The sequence below is a fragment of the Lepidothrix coronata genome, unplaced genomic scaffold, assembly GCF_001604755.1.
Source record: "Lepidothrix coronata isolate B3197 unplaced genomic scaffold, Lepidothrix_coronata-1.0 Scaffold5, whole genome shotgun sequence".
NCBI lineage: Eukaryota > Metazoa > Chordata > Aves > Passeriformes > Pipridae > Lepidothrix > Lepidothrix coronata.
In genome coordinates, this window is record NW_016690185.1 from 5,232,921 (window position 1) to 5,250,274 (window position 17,354).

The 17,354-nt window shown below is 38.7% G+C and overlaps 1 protein-coding gene across 2 annotated transcripts in view; it reads right to left on the reverse strand.

Moving 5' to 3' along the window:
* The window catches only part of ROS1 (ROS proto-oncogene 1, receptor tyrosine kinase), a 73,143-nt gene that overhangs the window by 41,769 nt on the left and 14,020 nt on the right, over window positions 1-17,354 (reverse strand). The window contains exons 11-23 of one of the 2 annotated variants that reach the window (XM_017829170.1): window positions 16,987-17,171; window positions 15,525-15,622; window positions 14,490-14,998; window positions 13,319-13,531; window positions 12,340-12,450; window positions 11,634-11,815; window positions 10,491-10,682; window positions 5,397-5,497; window positions 3,621-3,835; window positions 3,132-3,289; window positions 2,367-2,529; window positions 1,262-1,524; window positions 608-671 (exon numbers count right to left, since the gene is read on the reverse strand). In XM_017829170.1, the coding sequence (XP_017684659.1) occupies window positions 608-671; window positions 1,262-1,524; window positions 2,367-2,529; window positions 3,132-3,289; window positions 3,621-3,835; window positions 5,397-5,497; window positions 10,491-10,682; window positions 11,634-11,815; window positions 12,340-12,450; window positions 13,319-13,531; window positions 14,490-14,998; window positions 15,525-15,622; window positions 16,987-17,171 (2,454 nt within the window). The remainder of the gene's footprint in view (window positions 1-607; window positions 672-1,261; window positions 1,525-2,366; window positions 2,530-3,131; window positions 3,290-3,620; window positions 3,836-5,396; window positions 5,498-10,490; window positions 10,683-11,633; window positions 11,816-12,339; window positions 12,451-13,318; window positions 13,532-14,489; window positions 14,999-15,524; window positions 15,623-16,986; window positions 17,172-17,354) is intronic. The other variant, XM_017829179.1, reaches the window with a different exon arrangement.

Here is a 17,354-nt window from a genome sequence, read left to right on the forward strand (position 1 = left end):
TTTATTAAAAATATTCTCGATAATCACAGTAATTCATAAGGAAAGTACAAGATATAAATAAATGATGGACCTGCTCTCAGTAAATAAATAAAATAATGAGACGCCTTCTTGTCATCACAATCAACTCCTCAGATATTTTCAAGGGCATTGTGGATGTTTACCTAACAAATTTAAGCATGATAAAACAGATTTGCTCATTTAATTAATTTTAACAGCCCAACTAGAAATAACCTATGATCTCTAGTAGATCTCTAACTCTCCTGGTTACTATTCACAGCCTAATTAGAAATATTTTATGATCTCTAGCAGTATGCAGATTACAGATCAAAAGCCACTGTGCCATATTTCCTGGAGTTGACTAGGTAAGTTAATTTAGCATAGTTTTGAGGAAAGGCTTGAAATTCCTGAAATTTAGTCTAACGATAAGTGATGTGTTCATCATTTCATGTCAGAAGCTGTAACTGTCTTCTCTGTGGTGTCTGCTGTAAGGTGGAACAAATGTCACATGAAGTGTTGGAGAATATTTATCAAATTGCCAGATTCTTCTACTATCGATTTCACCACCTATTGCACACAAACTATGAGAGGGCAACTAAATCATCCATACCTGATGTATTCCTCTCTGCCATTTCAGACAAAGGTCCTGGACCTACAGAGGTGAAGGCTTGCACCTGTGGGACAGGAGATTGTTCCTTATGTTAAGTAAGAGCATAAATGATTGCACTTGAAAGTCTGTAAAGTCATAGTTAATGACAAAACCAGTAGATCCACTGTCTGCTCACCAAGGAATATACGTGTGTGCTTCTGTTTGACATAAGTACTGCTCAGTTCAAAGGCAACATTCAGGTTTGGACCGTGGCTATGAAGACAATTTTAAGCAGTGGGCTAGAGAGTGACAATCCATGCTTCGTCTAACAATTAGAGCTCAAAGGACTCCAGACAGTCCTGCCTCTTTCCCCAGCCTGGAGCAATTCCTACTGTTGGTTGATGGTTCAACCAACAAGGTGTTCTCCCCATCAATACCTGGTCTATTACATGGTCTCATGCTTTTAACTTGTCTTTCAAGCACACATTCTGTGTGTTCCAAAGCTTTTATCACAATGAGACTATGACTTCTTGACAAGTTTTAATCTTTTTTTGTGGAAGCTGTGTGAGTCCTCGCAGAAACCACAAGCTCTTGCCCTAAGCCCAGTACCATCTCCTAGGCAAACACATCAGACTGCACTACCATCTAGCATGACATAAGCTTAATTTTTCATACCTGAAACCTTACTGTGAGGCTGGGAAGCACATTCTTGAGAGAAAAATGCATCAGGGTGGTTTTAACATTGCTTGCATTCCACTCTGTAAAAGTGTCAGCAGTGCCACTCTGATTCAATAATTGATAGTAAATCCTGAACTGCGTTAATACTCCATTGTCCCTTTCAGGTCTGTCCCACCTGAACTCCACAAGGACTTTCTCATCATTTTCATGTAGGTTATGTCGTAATACATATATTCTAGGGTTTCTAGGTGCTGAAGGAACTGTATCAAACAAAAAAAAAAAAAGATAAAAACCACAGAAGCAATACTTCTATTAAAAGACAAACTCTACCTCATAGTTAACTCTTTTAGTTTTGGGCCAGAGCTTTACAGCCTGAATGCTGACAGAGACAAATAGCAATTTGTGAGGTGTAAACTACAGAAGATTATATAAAACTTCATGGCAATTCCTTTCTGTTTTTCATTGGTGTGTTGGTATCTGAATTTAACTTGCCTAGCAAAAAAAAGAGTTGTATAAACAGAAAAAAAAATGCACTCCTGCACTGAGATGGGATATATCTATTTACCCAAGTCCTGTAGGTAACTATGGGGCAGCAAGAATTTTCACAATACAGAGTGTACTCTATCTCCTCTTCTATCCACTTCAAAATCTATTGTATCTCATAAGCTTTCTCAATGCTCCAGTCCCTCAACACTATATTTTAGCTAACTTAACTTTGACATGCATAAGAGAAAAAATAAAAACTGAATCAAAAGTAAAAAGCGCATGATATTTACTAAAAATCTAATAAGTAGTTAAGATATTGCATGCAGCCTTTGATATTCATTGTGATGGATCCCAGTTCCTCTTCTTGCTCGTGGTCATAAGCACATGGCAGATATGTTGTCATGCATTTTCTGTTCTGAATTCTATTACTGCAATTGTGTGCTTTTGTGTGTGCAATAGATAATTGCCAAAGATGCTCAGAAACATGTCCTTGCAACTCTGCCTACAGCTGGTTAGGTCTAAAAGCTGCTTATCCTTCTCCGGGGTTTCACTTGCTGACATAGACCTTGCCCCAGCACCCATTACAAGTGAGGAATGGGATTTAAAATTTTAGTACCTCCTTCAGGGGCTCGAAGAGATACAGATGTCATTGGTGCCTTGCCCCAGTATGTGTATGGAGTGACAGTAAAATCAAAGAGTGCAAATGGTTCCAGCCAATCTACTTGGTAGGATGGCACTGTCAGGTTATGGGGATGGAGGCACTGCTCACTCTTCAGAGACTGTGAATGAAATAAAACAGAACAAAGTAAAGCAAGACTTTTTTCCCACTCAGAAAGGCCTTAAGTTTTCCAAAATTCCCTCAGTAAGCTGGTCAACTAAATCAAAACAGAGCTTCTCTTCCTGTGTGATCATTGTTTCACCAGCTCCTGTGGTATTGTAGTGATGTGTAGCAATGTGTTAGCAATATGCCCCCTGAATTTAAAGAAAAACTTGCCAAATGCACTAAAATTAAGTGTGGGTGAGGGCTAGATTTCACATTCAGGCAAAGGCTGTCCACTGTCAGCTCAGAGGACACTTCTCTCTCTGAGTTACTGTGAAAGGCTTTCTCACACGTCTTTGAGCACTGTGAACTCCTTGCTTGACTCTTCACACCCCAGCTGCTAGCCCAGAGCTACTGCTAAGCCCGTGTTCCTCCTGTGATGACTGCAGTGATGGAGAACCTGGACAACTTGCATTCCATTTACAATTTAGTTTTGTTCTTGACCAATTTGTAAATGCTGGAGAAGAAACAAACTGAATTTCTGTTTAAAAAGAGATATATCGGCAAGTAGATGCAGTAATATATGCAGATAGTAGGGAAGGATTGCATGAATATCCTCACCTGTAGAGCTTTTGATCCCACGCAGTAAAAGACAGCTCCCCATTCCACCTCTGTGGAGGGACTCCAAGTGATGTGAAAACTTGAAGAATTTCCTTTAATCTTGAAGGAAGACTCTGGCACTGCATCTGGAATCACTTTTGGTGTAAAAGACAAATTTCCTGTCCATAAACAGAAGAAATAATAATAACCTAAAGAGTGTAAAGAATAGGTAGACTTTTCAAACCTGACGTAAAACATTAAAGTAGTATGGAAAATCCTATAAACTGTCTTAAATAGAAACAATGAATAACACCATCACGTATTCTTTTTATCCATACCCATACCACCAGCTTTTATAATTGCACAATAACTAGGAATATCCTGATATATTTATTAAGAAGTTGCACTTGTCCTTATCCTTTGTCAAATAACTAAAAAATTTCAAGAATGAAGAATTTGAGGCTGGCAGTGAGGAGTTACTGAGGAGTTTAGATAAAGAAAATAATGTACCTGGCAAAGGTTTAAGTGATGCATGAACAAGGGTAAAGGCTGTAAACTGTGCTGGTTGTGAGAAGGGAACGCTAAGGCTCTGATTTACTTCCTGGGTTGTAATGAACTGAAGCCTATTAATCCAGAACAGACGACCACTGTAGTATTCCAGTGCACCCTGAGATATTTCTGAAGTACTCCATGCTGCAAATTCTGTGACTATGGCATTGCCACAACTGTGAAAACGCGTATGAAATTAGCAAACTGAAAGCACACATGTAGAGAGAACAGATTTATGCAATGTTTGACACATTTATGTTTCTCATAATTCAGATTCTTAATACTCATGTAGGAGACAGGAAAACAAAGTTTTCTTTAAGCTCTTTAAATCAGAACACTTTTCAGAATATGAAACACTGCAGAAACACCTGCAAGAAAATCTAAACAAACAAACAAAAAAAGCCCTTTTCATTCCCTTGATTTCATTGGAAAACAATTATAAAATGGTTTAATATTCTGATGCAGAAAAGTGAATATTTTGAACAATCAGCTCATCTTCTCTCAGCAATTTCACTGAAACAGAGTCTACTTCTCAGAATAAGATTCATTCCACTTCATTATATCAGAAACCCAGATGAATTTGACCCTGCTAGTTTCCTTCTTTTATTAAATTCTATTAAAATTTTCCTCCACTGGGATCACTGATGATTTAATCTGCCTTGTATATTGTATGTCAAAACTAAAAAGGTCTTTTTAGGTTCCAATTTATCTTCTGTGTAAGAGATTATATATTTCATTAGAGGCATCATTTTGCCATCTCAGAAATGTCTTTAAGCTTAGATGCATGTTATCCAAAACAAATTTGGAAAAGCTTTGACACACCAGCAGGTCCATTAGGATGGATTACTTCTGATCTCTGTATTCTGGCATGTCAGGCATAATGATTTATGGTGGCCAATTGGTTCACAATGGGGCTGCATATTCCAGCTAAAACTAATCAAGGTATTTTGATTCTTTTAAGTATTTTCTGTTAATCATAGCAAGTCTAAAACGAGTCAGAAAATTCAGCTGATTCCACACAAAGCCATCCTGCAACATTATAAGCACATGTAAATACAGATGCTGTTCAGGTAAGTTTAAGAAGTTTATTCTGATGCTTGAAAAAAAAATAGAGGCATTCTCCACATGGAAAGGAGCAAAAGATTAGTTTCACAAACTACCACTCATCACACACTTGGCACTTAGAGAACAAATTACCACTTTTCTCAAGGTCTTAGTAAGCATTCAAGCTAACCCATAAACATGGTTTTGTTATGTTTTGTCTTTTTAAACTTCACCATTTAGGAATAATGCAGCCATTTCATGTTCAGGATGATCAAGAGGAAAGCCTGCTGAGTACTGATTGCTCAGATGAGAAAGTAGTGTCAGTTTGAGTCCTGAGCTTCATGCAAGATGAACAAGTTAAAGAGCTCTAGGCACTTGGAAACTGTCAGATGTTGTAAATGCTAAGATAAAATAGACAATAAATGGTGACTATTTCCTAAAACTAAGTCTAAACATTAATGAGCATTATCTCAGTTAAGCTGAGCTTCCACATTGTGTTTCTCTCACTGTAGGACTGTTACCATCTCAACATGTAGTTTGCAATCAGCCAGTTGTGATCATTAGCTCTTCTTTTTGTTCATTGTTAAATTAGTAAATAGTGTGTCCAGCATTGGATAATTTCTTTTTTTCTCAAAGAGTATCACAAAAGCTAGAAAATACAGACTTTCTTAACTCTGCTATACATTTACTTACTGTTCTTTGCAGAGAGAAGCTCTGTATAGGTTTAGACATAGACTATCTTGCACAAGCCAGTAAAGAAAACCTTGGGTGAGATCCAAAGTTAAACCAACCACCTAGGAAAAAACCAGTCCAAATGGCAATTTGAACACATCTTCACTTCTGAGATAAAAGCCCTTAGGCATAACTGTTGTCTAGACAACTTCATGCATGGGTATTTATTGGCAAAAATAACATTACTACCATGAATGTTTATTCTAACACAAAAAGAGACAGCTCTAGAAAATAATCAGGTGCTTGGTGGACACCTATTTATAGCAGCTGGTTATTTTCTAGATAGGATTTTATTAACACCTGTCACAGTGTTCATCCTCAGAGTATCTGAGTACTTCAGATAGGATGGCAATAGTGGATAAAGTGATTAATGGAACTACCTATCAAAATCTCTAGAATACCTCCAGTATTTTAACAATCTTTGTCTGAAACAGGTGGTTGATATCCAATCTGAACATCAGAATCACCTTTTAAAAGAAGTATTTCAGATCTTTTGTCTTTGTTTTCTGGTTTTGAGTCTATACATAGAATATATAATGTGTTGCATTACTTATGAAAAATAGGTGCAAAATTTTTATTTGTTTATTTCATTAAGTGGGAAATTTAAATATTTACATTTTAGTAAATAATTCATTATTTTAAAAAGAGGGGGTGTGCAGGAAATTAAACAATCTTCCTGTTCATTACTTCAATGTTTTACCCTCATTTAAGCAAAGTGAAAGATTGTTTTGTTAATTTTTCATAGGATCTAATATACAAAATAGAACTTTCTTGCTTTTGCAGTAAACAACAGATTCAATACCATATGCAACAGTAATAGAAATCAGACATCTAATAATCTGTTCTACAAATAAAAAAGAATTTGCTTCCACAAGTTAGTCTGCTAAATGTTATCAAGTTTAGTCTATGTTATATCATTAGCACAGCTTACAGGTTGTTATGGGCCTCTCTGAACATGTTTTCCAGCAGCTCTCAAACTTCTCATCCAAACACTAGCTGTAGCTATTCTTTTATAAGCTTAAATTTCCATTATGGATGTAAGTGGAACAGCCTTTTTTTTTCCCCTAACTCTTCATTAATAAACTGCAGAAGATGATGACAGGAAAGCAAATGCTATATCACTTAGTTGTCTGTTGCTCCTTATGTAATCACATTCTTGACATATTTCTGTTGACACTGTATGTCAGAAAATTAAGGTTTGAATGATTGCTCCCGTAGGTTGTCCTGTTAAAAATATCTCACAGCATGTACGTGTCTGAGTGTATATTTAGTTAACCATGTTATATTTTATCCTGTTTACCTATTCTCCCTCCTATGCTCAACAACAAATGACATCTTCTGGAATTTATCCTTCTTTCTTTAAACATTTGGGCTTTTTGTCCTTGCCCCATTTTTTTTCTACAACTATTATATTTTCCCATAGGTGTGTCCATTTTCTTTCTCCTAATCCCTGGTATCACCATTAATAAAAGGCAAATAAATAATTGTACTATTCATCTTCAGGAGTTAGGTAGTAATTTACCATCTCCCCTTCTCTTGTGCTTCAAAAACAGAAAAACTTTTTCCAGTTCATGAGAGGTACTAGTTTCTGGACACATCATGTAGTTGTGATGATGCAATGTAACTCAACATCATAAGATGTTGAGTATAAATTTAGCTATTTGAAACACCCTTTTACTAGATACATTAAGAGACGACACCTAGAGGGTCCTGGGCCCCTTCCATATAGTGCACTTTGCTGTTCTCTTACAAATAACTTTTGTTCCAGCCATTGTACAGCCTAAATGGCTTACTAAGCGCTTTGAAAGTTCTACGCCAGGTTCTAAGTTGGTATAAACCAGAATAGCTCTGCTAAAATCAATCAGGCTATGCCAATACACACTAGGTAAGCTAAAGAGCTGATTGAAAAATAAAATAATTGTAATAAAGGGATCTCCTTCCTGCCAAAGAAATTAGACTTTCAAAGCTCTGCCTTTGTATTGGTTTAGGAAAGCTGTCTTTTTCACAGTAGTCTCTTCAATTCCTATTCCTAGCACTCAAGCTAAAAGTAACACCAGTAAGAAGCAGTTATGTGGAAAACATGCTTTAACTGTTGAATAACAACAATTAACGATTACATCTGCATTTTAATACTGAGGTAAGAAGTGCTCTTTCCAGGATAAAGAACTCCATTGTGCAAGGCAGATACGTTAGTACTTGTGCAAACATATATTTGCATCTTTATATTGAGACAATATGACCAGCTCAATAATTCTGCCATTACAGAATGCTGTGCTGCCCTTTTTTTTCTGATTGGTTTATTTTGGGGTTTATTTTAATAAACACCTGTAAGCTATAACTGGTAACTTCTCAATCTCAGTATTTTTAGTTGGCTTTTTTCCTGTATGCATCACAGCAGGAGGTTGAGTTCAGGAAGTCAGTGCATAGATTAGGGCAGCAGAGAATCAGCAGAGGAGATGCTTGCTTGTAGGAGGTGTGAATAAGTGGATGGTTGAAGGCTGATATCACTGACATAGAGAAAGGTGCAGAAAAAAAATGACAGGAGCAGACAAGAAGTCTCATTGCTGCCAAGGTTCTTGAAAAGAGGAACAAGAAATCTGAGGTTAGCATAAGGCGATTAAGAGAAGCAGGTAGTGAATCAAAAGAGAAGGATAAGGAAGGTAGTGTTCACCTCTTAGAATAAACTGCAAGTTTTGGATCCTTTGAAACAGATCATTCAGAATATATGTGATAAGTCTAAGTGTGCCATTGGGCTTGTACAGCATATATTTTCCCATGAAGACAGTCCACACCAGCCACCTTCAAAAGAGAGGTGGGAGGCTAATACTGGAAGATATTTGACCTTTTGCAGCACAGACATTTCTGTCATGTACAAAAGTTCTCCATTTCTTCTGTATTAAGGTTTACAAGTAGAGTAGGTACCACACCAGAAAGAGCTTTCCTTCTTCCCAAGCCCTCAGGAATGTAACAGACCTGTGAGATTAGCTGGTCTTTCTGAATGTTAATTCCCTTTCACATGCTAAACCAGGCCTGGCTTTTTTTTATAATTGGAGAAACAGTATCTTCTTTTCCTTTGGGAAAGAAAATTGAAATGCTCTGGGGAACGATACAAAGCTAACCAAGAAAGATAGATCTCTAAAATTGTAATGGGTCTTTAACAGAGAATCTGGCATCAGGTAAGATGGGAACACAAATTGTATAATAGATGGAATAAAAACAAAGGCTTCTTTATCATGAGCTGTGTTTTAAAGAAAGCTGTTGCAGCAAATAATATATCTATGCTGACCAGTTCTGTGGCAGTCAAACTATGTCTCACTCCAGCACTCGGGACAGAATGTACAAGCCCACACAGGCTGTGGTTTATGCTGAGGAGCATTCAGCTCTCCCTCAAGAGAGACTCCATAGAGTAAAAGCAGTACAGTAGATGGAACAGTCCCTCAGTCTGACCTGCTCAGGACACAACCTGGAAAAGGTTCAAAGCTACCACTGGGTCTACAGTCCCAATTACACTGATTCCTGAAGTTCTTGAGTCCCTTTTAAGAGAGTAAGGGATTCACTTGCCAGGCAATTGGGTCATCCATCACTTTTCTTCCAGGTACATGGGAGGGAGGGAAGAAGAAAAAACAGGAGGGAGGGAAGGAGGGAGGGAGGGATATGCAGCTGCTAAGATCTTGGTAAATCTTTCATGAGGTAAATATTCAGTCTCAGAGATCCTTCATTGCATAGGCAACACTGAATCCTGCCTAGCAAAAATGAGAACAAATACCATGTGGAGGCAGAGGCAGGATGGTTTTGGAGAAGACAACAATAATCTATGAGGAGCCAGCAGTGATCCAAAGTTTTAAGAGACTTGATAGGACTTCAGAGAGGGTGAAAGAAAAAGAAAAGGCATGGAGAGATCAGCAGAGATACAGAGGTTGTCTGTACAGGCTTCAGAGCACATCAAAATGTCTTCAGGTAGGGAAGAGGAGTTAATGAACTCTCACAAACTGCAGGGTCTTTGATGATCCATAGGTGGAAATGGTATCTCTATTTGCCCTCTACCAGCCTACTCCTGCATGTAGGAGGAGTATTCCACCCTAATACAGCTAAAATGATAATCCCTCATCCCCTTTTTCCTCCTATACTGTACAATGTCTTTACTCACTCTTATAAGAAGCCCCCTTTCCTTCTCCCTGAGGAGCTGCTCTGCTCTTCACAGCCTTCTGGAGTTCCCCATGAGCCTGGAGCAAAGAAAGAGGCACCAAGCTGGGGCCAGGCCTGCATCTGACTTGGCAAAGGATAAAGAGAAAATGGAGAAGGGAAGAGGTGAGCTGGGAGAGGAGACCCTTGACAATTCTCAAAGTATGAGACTTGCTGTTCCTGGCACCACAGGAGGGACAGGATGAGGCAGAATGGAGACTGTCAGTGGCACCCTCATCAGCACTGTGGCAGAAGCAGCAGCGAGCTGTGCCAGGCCTCAGCAGGGACCAGCTGCGCTGAGTGCAAGTATGGCACCAGCTGCCATTCCCCCTCTCTCATCACCACAGGCAAAGCCTGTCTCTACAGCAGCACCTCTGTGGCCTGAAGCACAAATCTGATGTCCCTGGCAAGTGTCTAGCCCCAAAACTGGCCCTGTCAGGACCTGCAAGCTGGGCAACATCACAAAATAGGCAGGATGCTATGGAGCTCTGCCTACTTATTTTGATGTGAAAGATCGAAGTGACCGTTAGACTTAAATCATTTGGGGAAAAGCAAGTACCTTTCACCTGGGAAGGACCAGCATTACAACCACAAAGACATCTCTAATGTCACATTTTATTGCAAACATCTGATTTCAGAATTGTGAGCCACAGTTTTAGTACAGCTACTACATCACTTAATTCTTACCCTATTCTCAGAATGATACAAAACTATTGTAAGTAAGGCATGTTATTCTTCTGGTAGTAAAATGTCAATTTTGGCAGCCATGAACACCGACTATATTCAAGAGATCTAAATACTAAAACACACACCAACCCACACCCCCATGACCCAAAAAAACCCGGAACAAATAAACAAAAAAAAACCAGTCACCTGTTTATCAGAAAACTGTAGCTGCTCTTGTAACATCAGATACTCCTCTCCATTCAATCTTGTGCTCTCCACTGAATACATTGTGGCCCAGTACAAATAGCCATTTACTGAATCCACTACTAGATCCTTCACTGGGAGCATGACACGAGCCACAACATCCATATGGCCCCCCCGCAGCGATTTTCTGTATATCTAGGGACAAAAGAATTGCTTTTAACATCACACCTAAATCATCAGCCATGCTCAATTGAGTATACAGTGGCGACTTTTCCACAGCCTATGCAATCCTTAGACTTTCAAAGCCTAAACCTTTTACATTCAAAGTATAAGGATGAAGAATAGCTCAAAAATTATTAGTTCATTTTTGCCAGAAAGTAACAAAAGAAAAAAAGCTGAAATAGCTTTTCCCTTTCATTTTCCCAGTTTTGGCAGCCTTCTGTCTGACAGAGTTTCTCACCCGCTTCATATTCACTATTCACAAGTGTAAATGAGGGTGCAAGGCAGTGTGAAATCTGGCCTTCTAGCTCCAGTTTTTAAAACAGCTTCTGACTTTGCACTTACAAGAAATGAAAGCATAATTTGACAGCACTGCATAAATTAGCACTACAATTTTGAAGTCAGATACCTTTTAAATAATTCACATGTCAGTGTTCCTGATATGAGTGTACAAAGTGCACTTGTAATTATTTTTTAACTGCAGTGATCTGCAAAATATCACAGTACAGAGGTCAATCTTGAAAATCTCAGTGTAAACAAATAGTGTCAAATTTGATTAAAATAAAGTCCATCTACTTCTTAGACAAGACCAATTTGGTGGACTCCATTTTCACTATCTTCTCTCATTTTTAAAATGTTGAATCCACCAAAACCTTTGATAGCATGTTTGATTTGCCTCTTTTGCACCTGGTAAATTCACTATCCTGGATTAGTGAATGTTAGTGAACATTTTACCCCAAACTTTTGTGTAACTCTGGAAAATCACATAAAGAAAGAAAGACCCCCATGTTCTACACTATCATAACAGAGGTCCAAATGCATCTCAGATTGCAAGAAGTAGGGGTTATCTTTCTAAATTCTGCCTTACAGTCTTTTATTGTTGACATAATGGATGTTTTTTCTCTTAAGAAGTGCAGCTATACCTACCGTATTTGCTTTGCCAGCCCAATACAAGCATTGACCCAACCAATCCAATGCCAGCATCCTTGCATCTCTGACATCAGGTATGTAAGTATTCTCAGTGGTACCCTTTCTTGTGTTAAATGACCAGGTCTGAACTTCCCCCATGGAATTAATCCAATAAAGAGTGTTATTATACCAATCGAGGTCTTGAAGAAAAAAAAAAAAGGAAGATATTAAGCATTTCACAAACATGCAAATAAAACCCTCATGTTTTTTAAAGAATAAAATGTAGCCAGACACTTCAGCTTTTTAAAAATCAATACAAATCCACAGTTAGGCTCAGCTAACATGAAGATAGATGTTTCTCTATAGGAATACAATGTATATAAATAATACATATATAGCCCTGATGACTATAAATGTATGACAAGCATATACTGGGATGCTGGAGACATAACTATTTAGGTCGGAGAGTTGATTTTAGCTCTGCTGTAACTGGGGTGATGTCAGTAGGGTTTCACTAGGGATTCATTTGACTCATAAAATAGAAGAGAATGAGGACAAAAGCTTGGCTGAGTGAAGCTGTTGCACTGCACTGCACTGCACTATATTCAAGTCTAGACTGCTGCAATAGGAACACTTGTCTTTCAATTCTGCTGCTGAAATTTATGGAAACCTAATAAATTCCAATAAGTCTGTAGCAGCAGCATGCAATTTGTTTAGTATTCACCTGAAATGTTTCCTATATGAGGATAGAGGAGTTCTCCTGGCCCATAGCTATCCAATCGCTGCTTCCAGAGACCTTCAGGCCCCACTGCCAACATACATGGATCTTCTTCAGCTGATAAAGAAAGAAAACAGCGGTTTTGCACACTAAGAAGCAATTTTTGTATAATATTTGTATTTCAGTAACGGGGTTCTTATTTCTGGAAAGCTACAAAATCACCCTTAACACTTATTCCTAAGGAATAGTGGACAAAGAAATGCATGAAAATATCATAATTTGACAAACACAGAGGTTAAGGGTAGGTTTAGACACAGAACAATAAGGCATTTTGAAATCCTATTAGGTGCTTAAAAACCACTGTGTGTTTTGACCTGGCCTTACCAAAGTCAGGTAAAAGTCACCCCTAATCTTAAGAGCCAGTCCAGCACTTCAAGCTGAATGGTATTTTCCCCTCAGACATAGGTTATTATGGGTGAACTAGCTTTCAAACCACATTCCAAAGACCTACAAATCTCAGACATCTCACACACATCCATTTCCTCTCATTATTTATGCTCAAACCAAGGATTTTCAGCATTCAGTGAGCTGCACTTTTCCATGAACTGTCGTTAACCCCCAAGTGTGCAAACCACTTCAATGTAGAAAGTTCTTTACAGAGCAGAGGAAAGGAATAACACGTCTCATACTGTTAATTTGATAATGTATCAAATAATGTGTTTGATAGCGTATTTGCATTAGAAAAATGTAGATAAGTAGCAATATTAAATGCATAAATAATATTTAATATCATTATACTATTTTAAGAATCTCACTACTTTGACTAAAAGCAAATTTATTTATCTTGTGTTCTTTAATGTTTCTAAGACAAACCATTCCGTGTCCCTTATTTTACAGTCTTTGCCCAAGGTCTAGGCCTCACCAGGTGGAGATCTGCATATAAAACTTGTTCTTCATTTTTCCTATGAGACAAAGCAATTCTCACCTTCTTCTAAAGTTGTGCCTCTAAATGACTCTGACCATGGCCCTGCACCAGCAGGAGACACAGCTCTAACTGACACTTCATACACTTTGAAGCTGGCCAGACCCTTCACTGTAAGCCTCGTGTTACTAACATTTGAGACAATCCATTTCTCCTCAAACGGGTGTTGAGATGACACTTTCACATCATAGGTCCATTTCTGCCAAGCAGATAAACCTGTGAGAAGCAAATCATCATGTTATTACAGAAGAGATGGTTGCAACAGAGTGGGGCCCCTGGTGGTCTAGTGGTTAGGGTGCAGCACTCTCACCGCTGCGACCCAGGTTCGATTCCCAGCCCCCTGGGCAGATGGAGCTCATTAGCCCTGTAAGGCAATTCATCTAAGAGAAGGTCACTCTAAACAAACCTACGTCCTGAGACCCTCACTGCCACTGTCCAAGCTTGCTCTGCCCCGGCAGATGAACCTCAGGATTAAAGGGTGGGCTCAGTTCAGCGCACACTGGGTCTCACCTAAAAAATCCACTGCGCAGGCTCGAAGGGTCAATGACCTTTCCCAAATCTTCGCTCGCGAAGACTGGCCATACTAGGTTGCAACAGATGATACACATTCTTTGAGAAAACTGTATATTGGAGACTCCTTTCAAAAATGCCAGTATCAGGGGAATTGGGAGAGGGATAAATTAAAAATGTACACTCTTCATCTCTGGGACCAACCAAGAGCAGTGGTTCAATCCCCCATGAAGAATGAAGTTGGAAGAACCAAAATTTTCCCCAACCAGGTAATTTTCTGCTGGTCAAAGACTCATACACAGAGGATAGAAACTGTAACACAGTCACTGATCAAAAGTCGTTACATCTCTGGCATACATGTTCTGTGTGATATCAGCAACCAATATTACTGCTGCTCCACACCACTCTTAAGATGAAGCCTTACTTAAAATCCTTGGAGAGGACAGATGAGTTACCAATATACACTTGTATTAATTCAGACAGACAATTTGGCTATTTTACTGGCAAATTATGGCTTACATTTTTCAAACTGAGGTAATTCCACAACTTCTATGAGGACCTGCAATTGAAGTCACTAAAGCCCAAATCAAGAAAAGGGAAACCAGAAAATTACTCTTCTAGAAAGAAAAGGAGTAGACTTTCAGGGAGAAACAACTGAACTTACTGGTTCCAATACTGTGTTCAGGTGGTCTCCAGCTGATCACAGCTTGGTCCAATCCAAACAGCACCATGACAAGACGAGGAGCAGTTGGTAAAGGAAAAGGCTGAGCTGATGCCCCATAGAAAATCAAGTTGCCAAAGCCAAAGTATTCTGGATACACCAAATTGCAATCCACAGTATACTCATTGAAGCTAGAACTTCCTGGAGAGACCTCCTCGTGAAAAACTGCAGAGCCATCTGTGACTGTAAATGTGTTATCCTCATAAACAAAGCTCTCCACGTCATTAAATGGCACGTGTGATCGCAGCATGCGAAATTCTGAACCATCAAGAAAACCTGACACAAAGGCATGTTCTGTTTTGTTGAAGAAAATGAGTCTCTTAGATTGGAAGTTGATCATGAAGGCTCTCAGAGCACTGGATCTCACTACTGGTGAAGCTGTGGAGGCAGTGCCAGGAAAGAGTGGAAGGTTTGCTCTGTATATGCCATCCTCCAGGAGACAGAAAATATAACTGGCCATGGAGCAAAATAAACCCAAATAACTACAGTGCAAGCACTCTGTAAGTGACACACAAATAATTTAAAAGCTCAGAGATGTGCACAACAGGAAAATGCTTTTGGCAGTATTAATATATATATACTTCAAGAAGTAACCACATAAATTTTTACTTTCTGGGACTTTTGATAGCAGATTATTGGAGAATATTCTTCCATAATATTTCAAGTGTTAAACATGAACATTTAAAATGCATAGAGATTCATATTCATAAAGCACAAAATTTCTGAAACTCAAATTTCTGTGCTGGAAATGCTTTATCTCCTCTACTAACACCTTAAGAAATAAAGTGCAGAAAACAACACTGCATGGCACCACTCTTGTTCCAATTGTTTTGTAGTTTGCTATTTGTTACCAATTGCACTTGTGTTTAGCTAATGCAAGTGCTTGAAACAGGAACCCAGATGACTAATGAAGTGGAGAAATTTAGAGAGGAGCTTTATAGCACCTTTGACATCAAGTGCTCAAAGGAGGACACTTACCCATTATAGGGATCAGCTATAACCTTCCTAGGAGATGTCACATAAAGAGGAGTGATGTCTTCAACTACCGTGCAGTTCTCTAAATGGCAGACATGTATCTGGCAAATGAGAAGAAAAACTGGTCATGCATTCACAGGGTGTTTGCTAAAGAGCAAACAAGCTGACCCAAGATTCCTTTGGGGGAATCAGGCAATGAAACAGCTCTCTCAAAATCCTAGGTCCTTCTGGGCTCCTGAGTTGTCAGTCAGCCAAATATAACACTTGTACACAAGCACAAATGCAGCCATGACAGCTTACCCTGAAAGAGCTCTCTGTCAGTCATCTTCTCTTCCTACCTCTAAGCTGGAGGGAAAAGCCCAGTTTTGATGGTCTAGGCAAACTATACTTGGGAAATGATCTGGCAGGGAAGGGAAGTGCTTTTCTGATTCTGGAAACAATAGCTTGGGATTCAGAACTCTCTGCCATCAGTCTGTTCATGTACAGCTCAGTTGTGTCTTTTTATCACTACTGCTTTTCCTCCTCCCTGTTCCCTGAGCAGTAAGCAAAAAATCAGACATGGCAAGAGGATTACAAAAAAAAAATTGCCCCCTTAACCATTTAGGGCAAGTTTCTAGTCTTTAGTACAGCAGGAGACTACATAAGTACATTCAGAGTCTTACCGTTAACATAATTGATGTTTTATGAGTAGGAAATCAAGTGCAGGATTGCCATCTCCATTTTTACTTCAGATTGAAGCCATTGTAATCAGAGCTGTCATCATTGTATGAAACACTTTCCCTCTTAAACATCTTTTGTCAATTATGAAGGGCATTATAATCACTAACTAGTTATCTGACCATCTTCCTGAGGCAAGCAGGAACCAAACAGATTCATGGCTGGACTTCGCGAATGAAGATTTGGGAAGGCTCTATCCACATTTGTTACAAGCACGTTGGAGACTTATGAGGCCAATACAAGACAGACATATCCGATTGCAAAAGGCACAGCAGAAAGACTCTTTGGGTGGTATATTCTGCAAAACACGGTTCTTTCTGCGTTGCCTTTTCTCCTCGAGAGTGATCCTGCGTGTGTTCTCAAAGGAGAGAGCAGCGTTATAGATGGTACCAAACAGATTAGACGGGAACCAAATGGACAAACAAAGTGCCTATACTGGGTATGAGGAAGGCATGAAGTCCGTCTCAAAAACAAAGCAGTTAAAACTAAAAGACTTATGTCCTAAGGGGAAAATAAGACAAGGAGCCAGAGTTCCACATAGGGGAGTTACTTTAAATATGATCTGATACTCAGGTCTTCCTTATTTTTTAAATTATGAAATATGTGGGTATTACTGAAGTTAAAAATATATTTCTGTAAGTATATTTTGTGCATACATATCTACATATAAACCGTATTTTCTCATGTAAAATGAATCACAGTAATGGTTCAACTTTAGTAAAAAATTAAGTAAGCCCTAGAGCATTACCTTTTCATTCATGACAAAGTATATTCTATGGTAGAGCCAGTCTACTGAGATGGACGTAATATTACCCCAGCCAGCATAAAAGAGTGTTAGGTCAGATACATCAGACATATTTGCAACTCCTTTCACCCAGATGGAATTCCCCTCAGAAAAATAGACAACTTGCTGATAAATATTCACAGAAATTCCTAAAAATAGAAAGATATGTGCACACAGATATATAAGAAATAATTTTCAGTTTTTCAGTTAATATTTCTATTTGCCTTAAAAATATGTATTTTTCAATCTGCAACTCATCATCATAGGAGAAAAGTTAACTGGTTTTTCTCCTACGCTTCTTGTCTTCTTTAAAGCAATAAGGAAACTTTCCC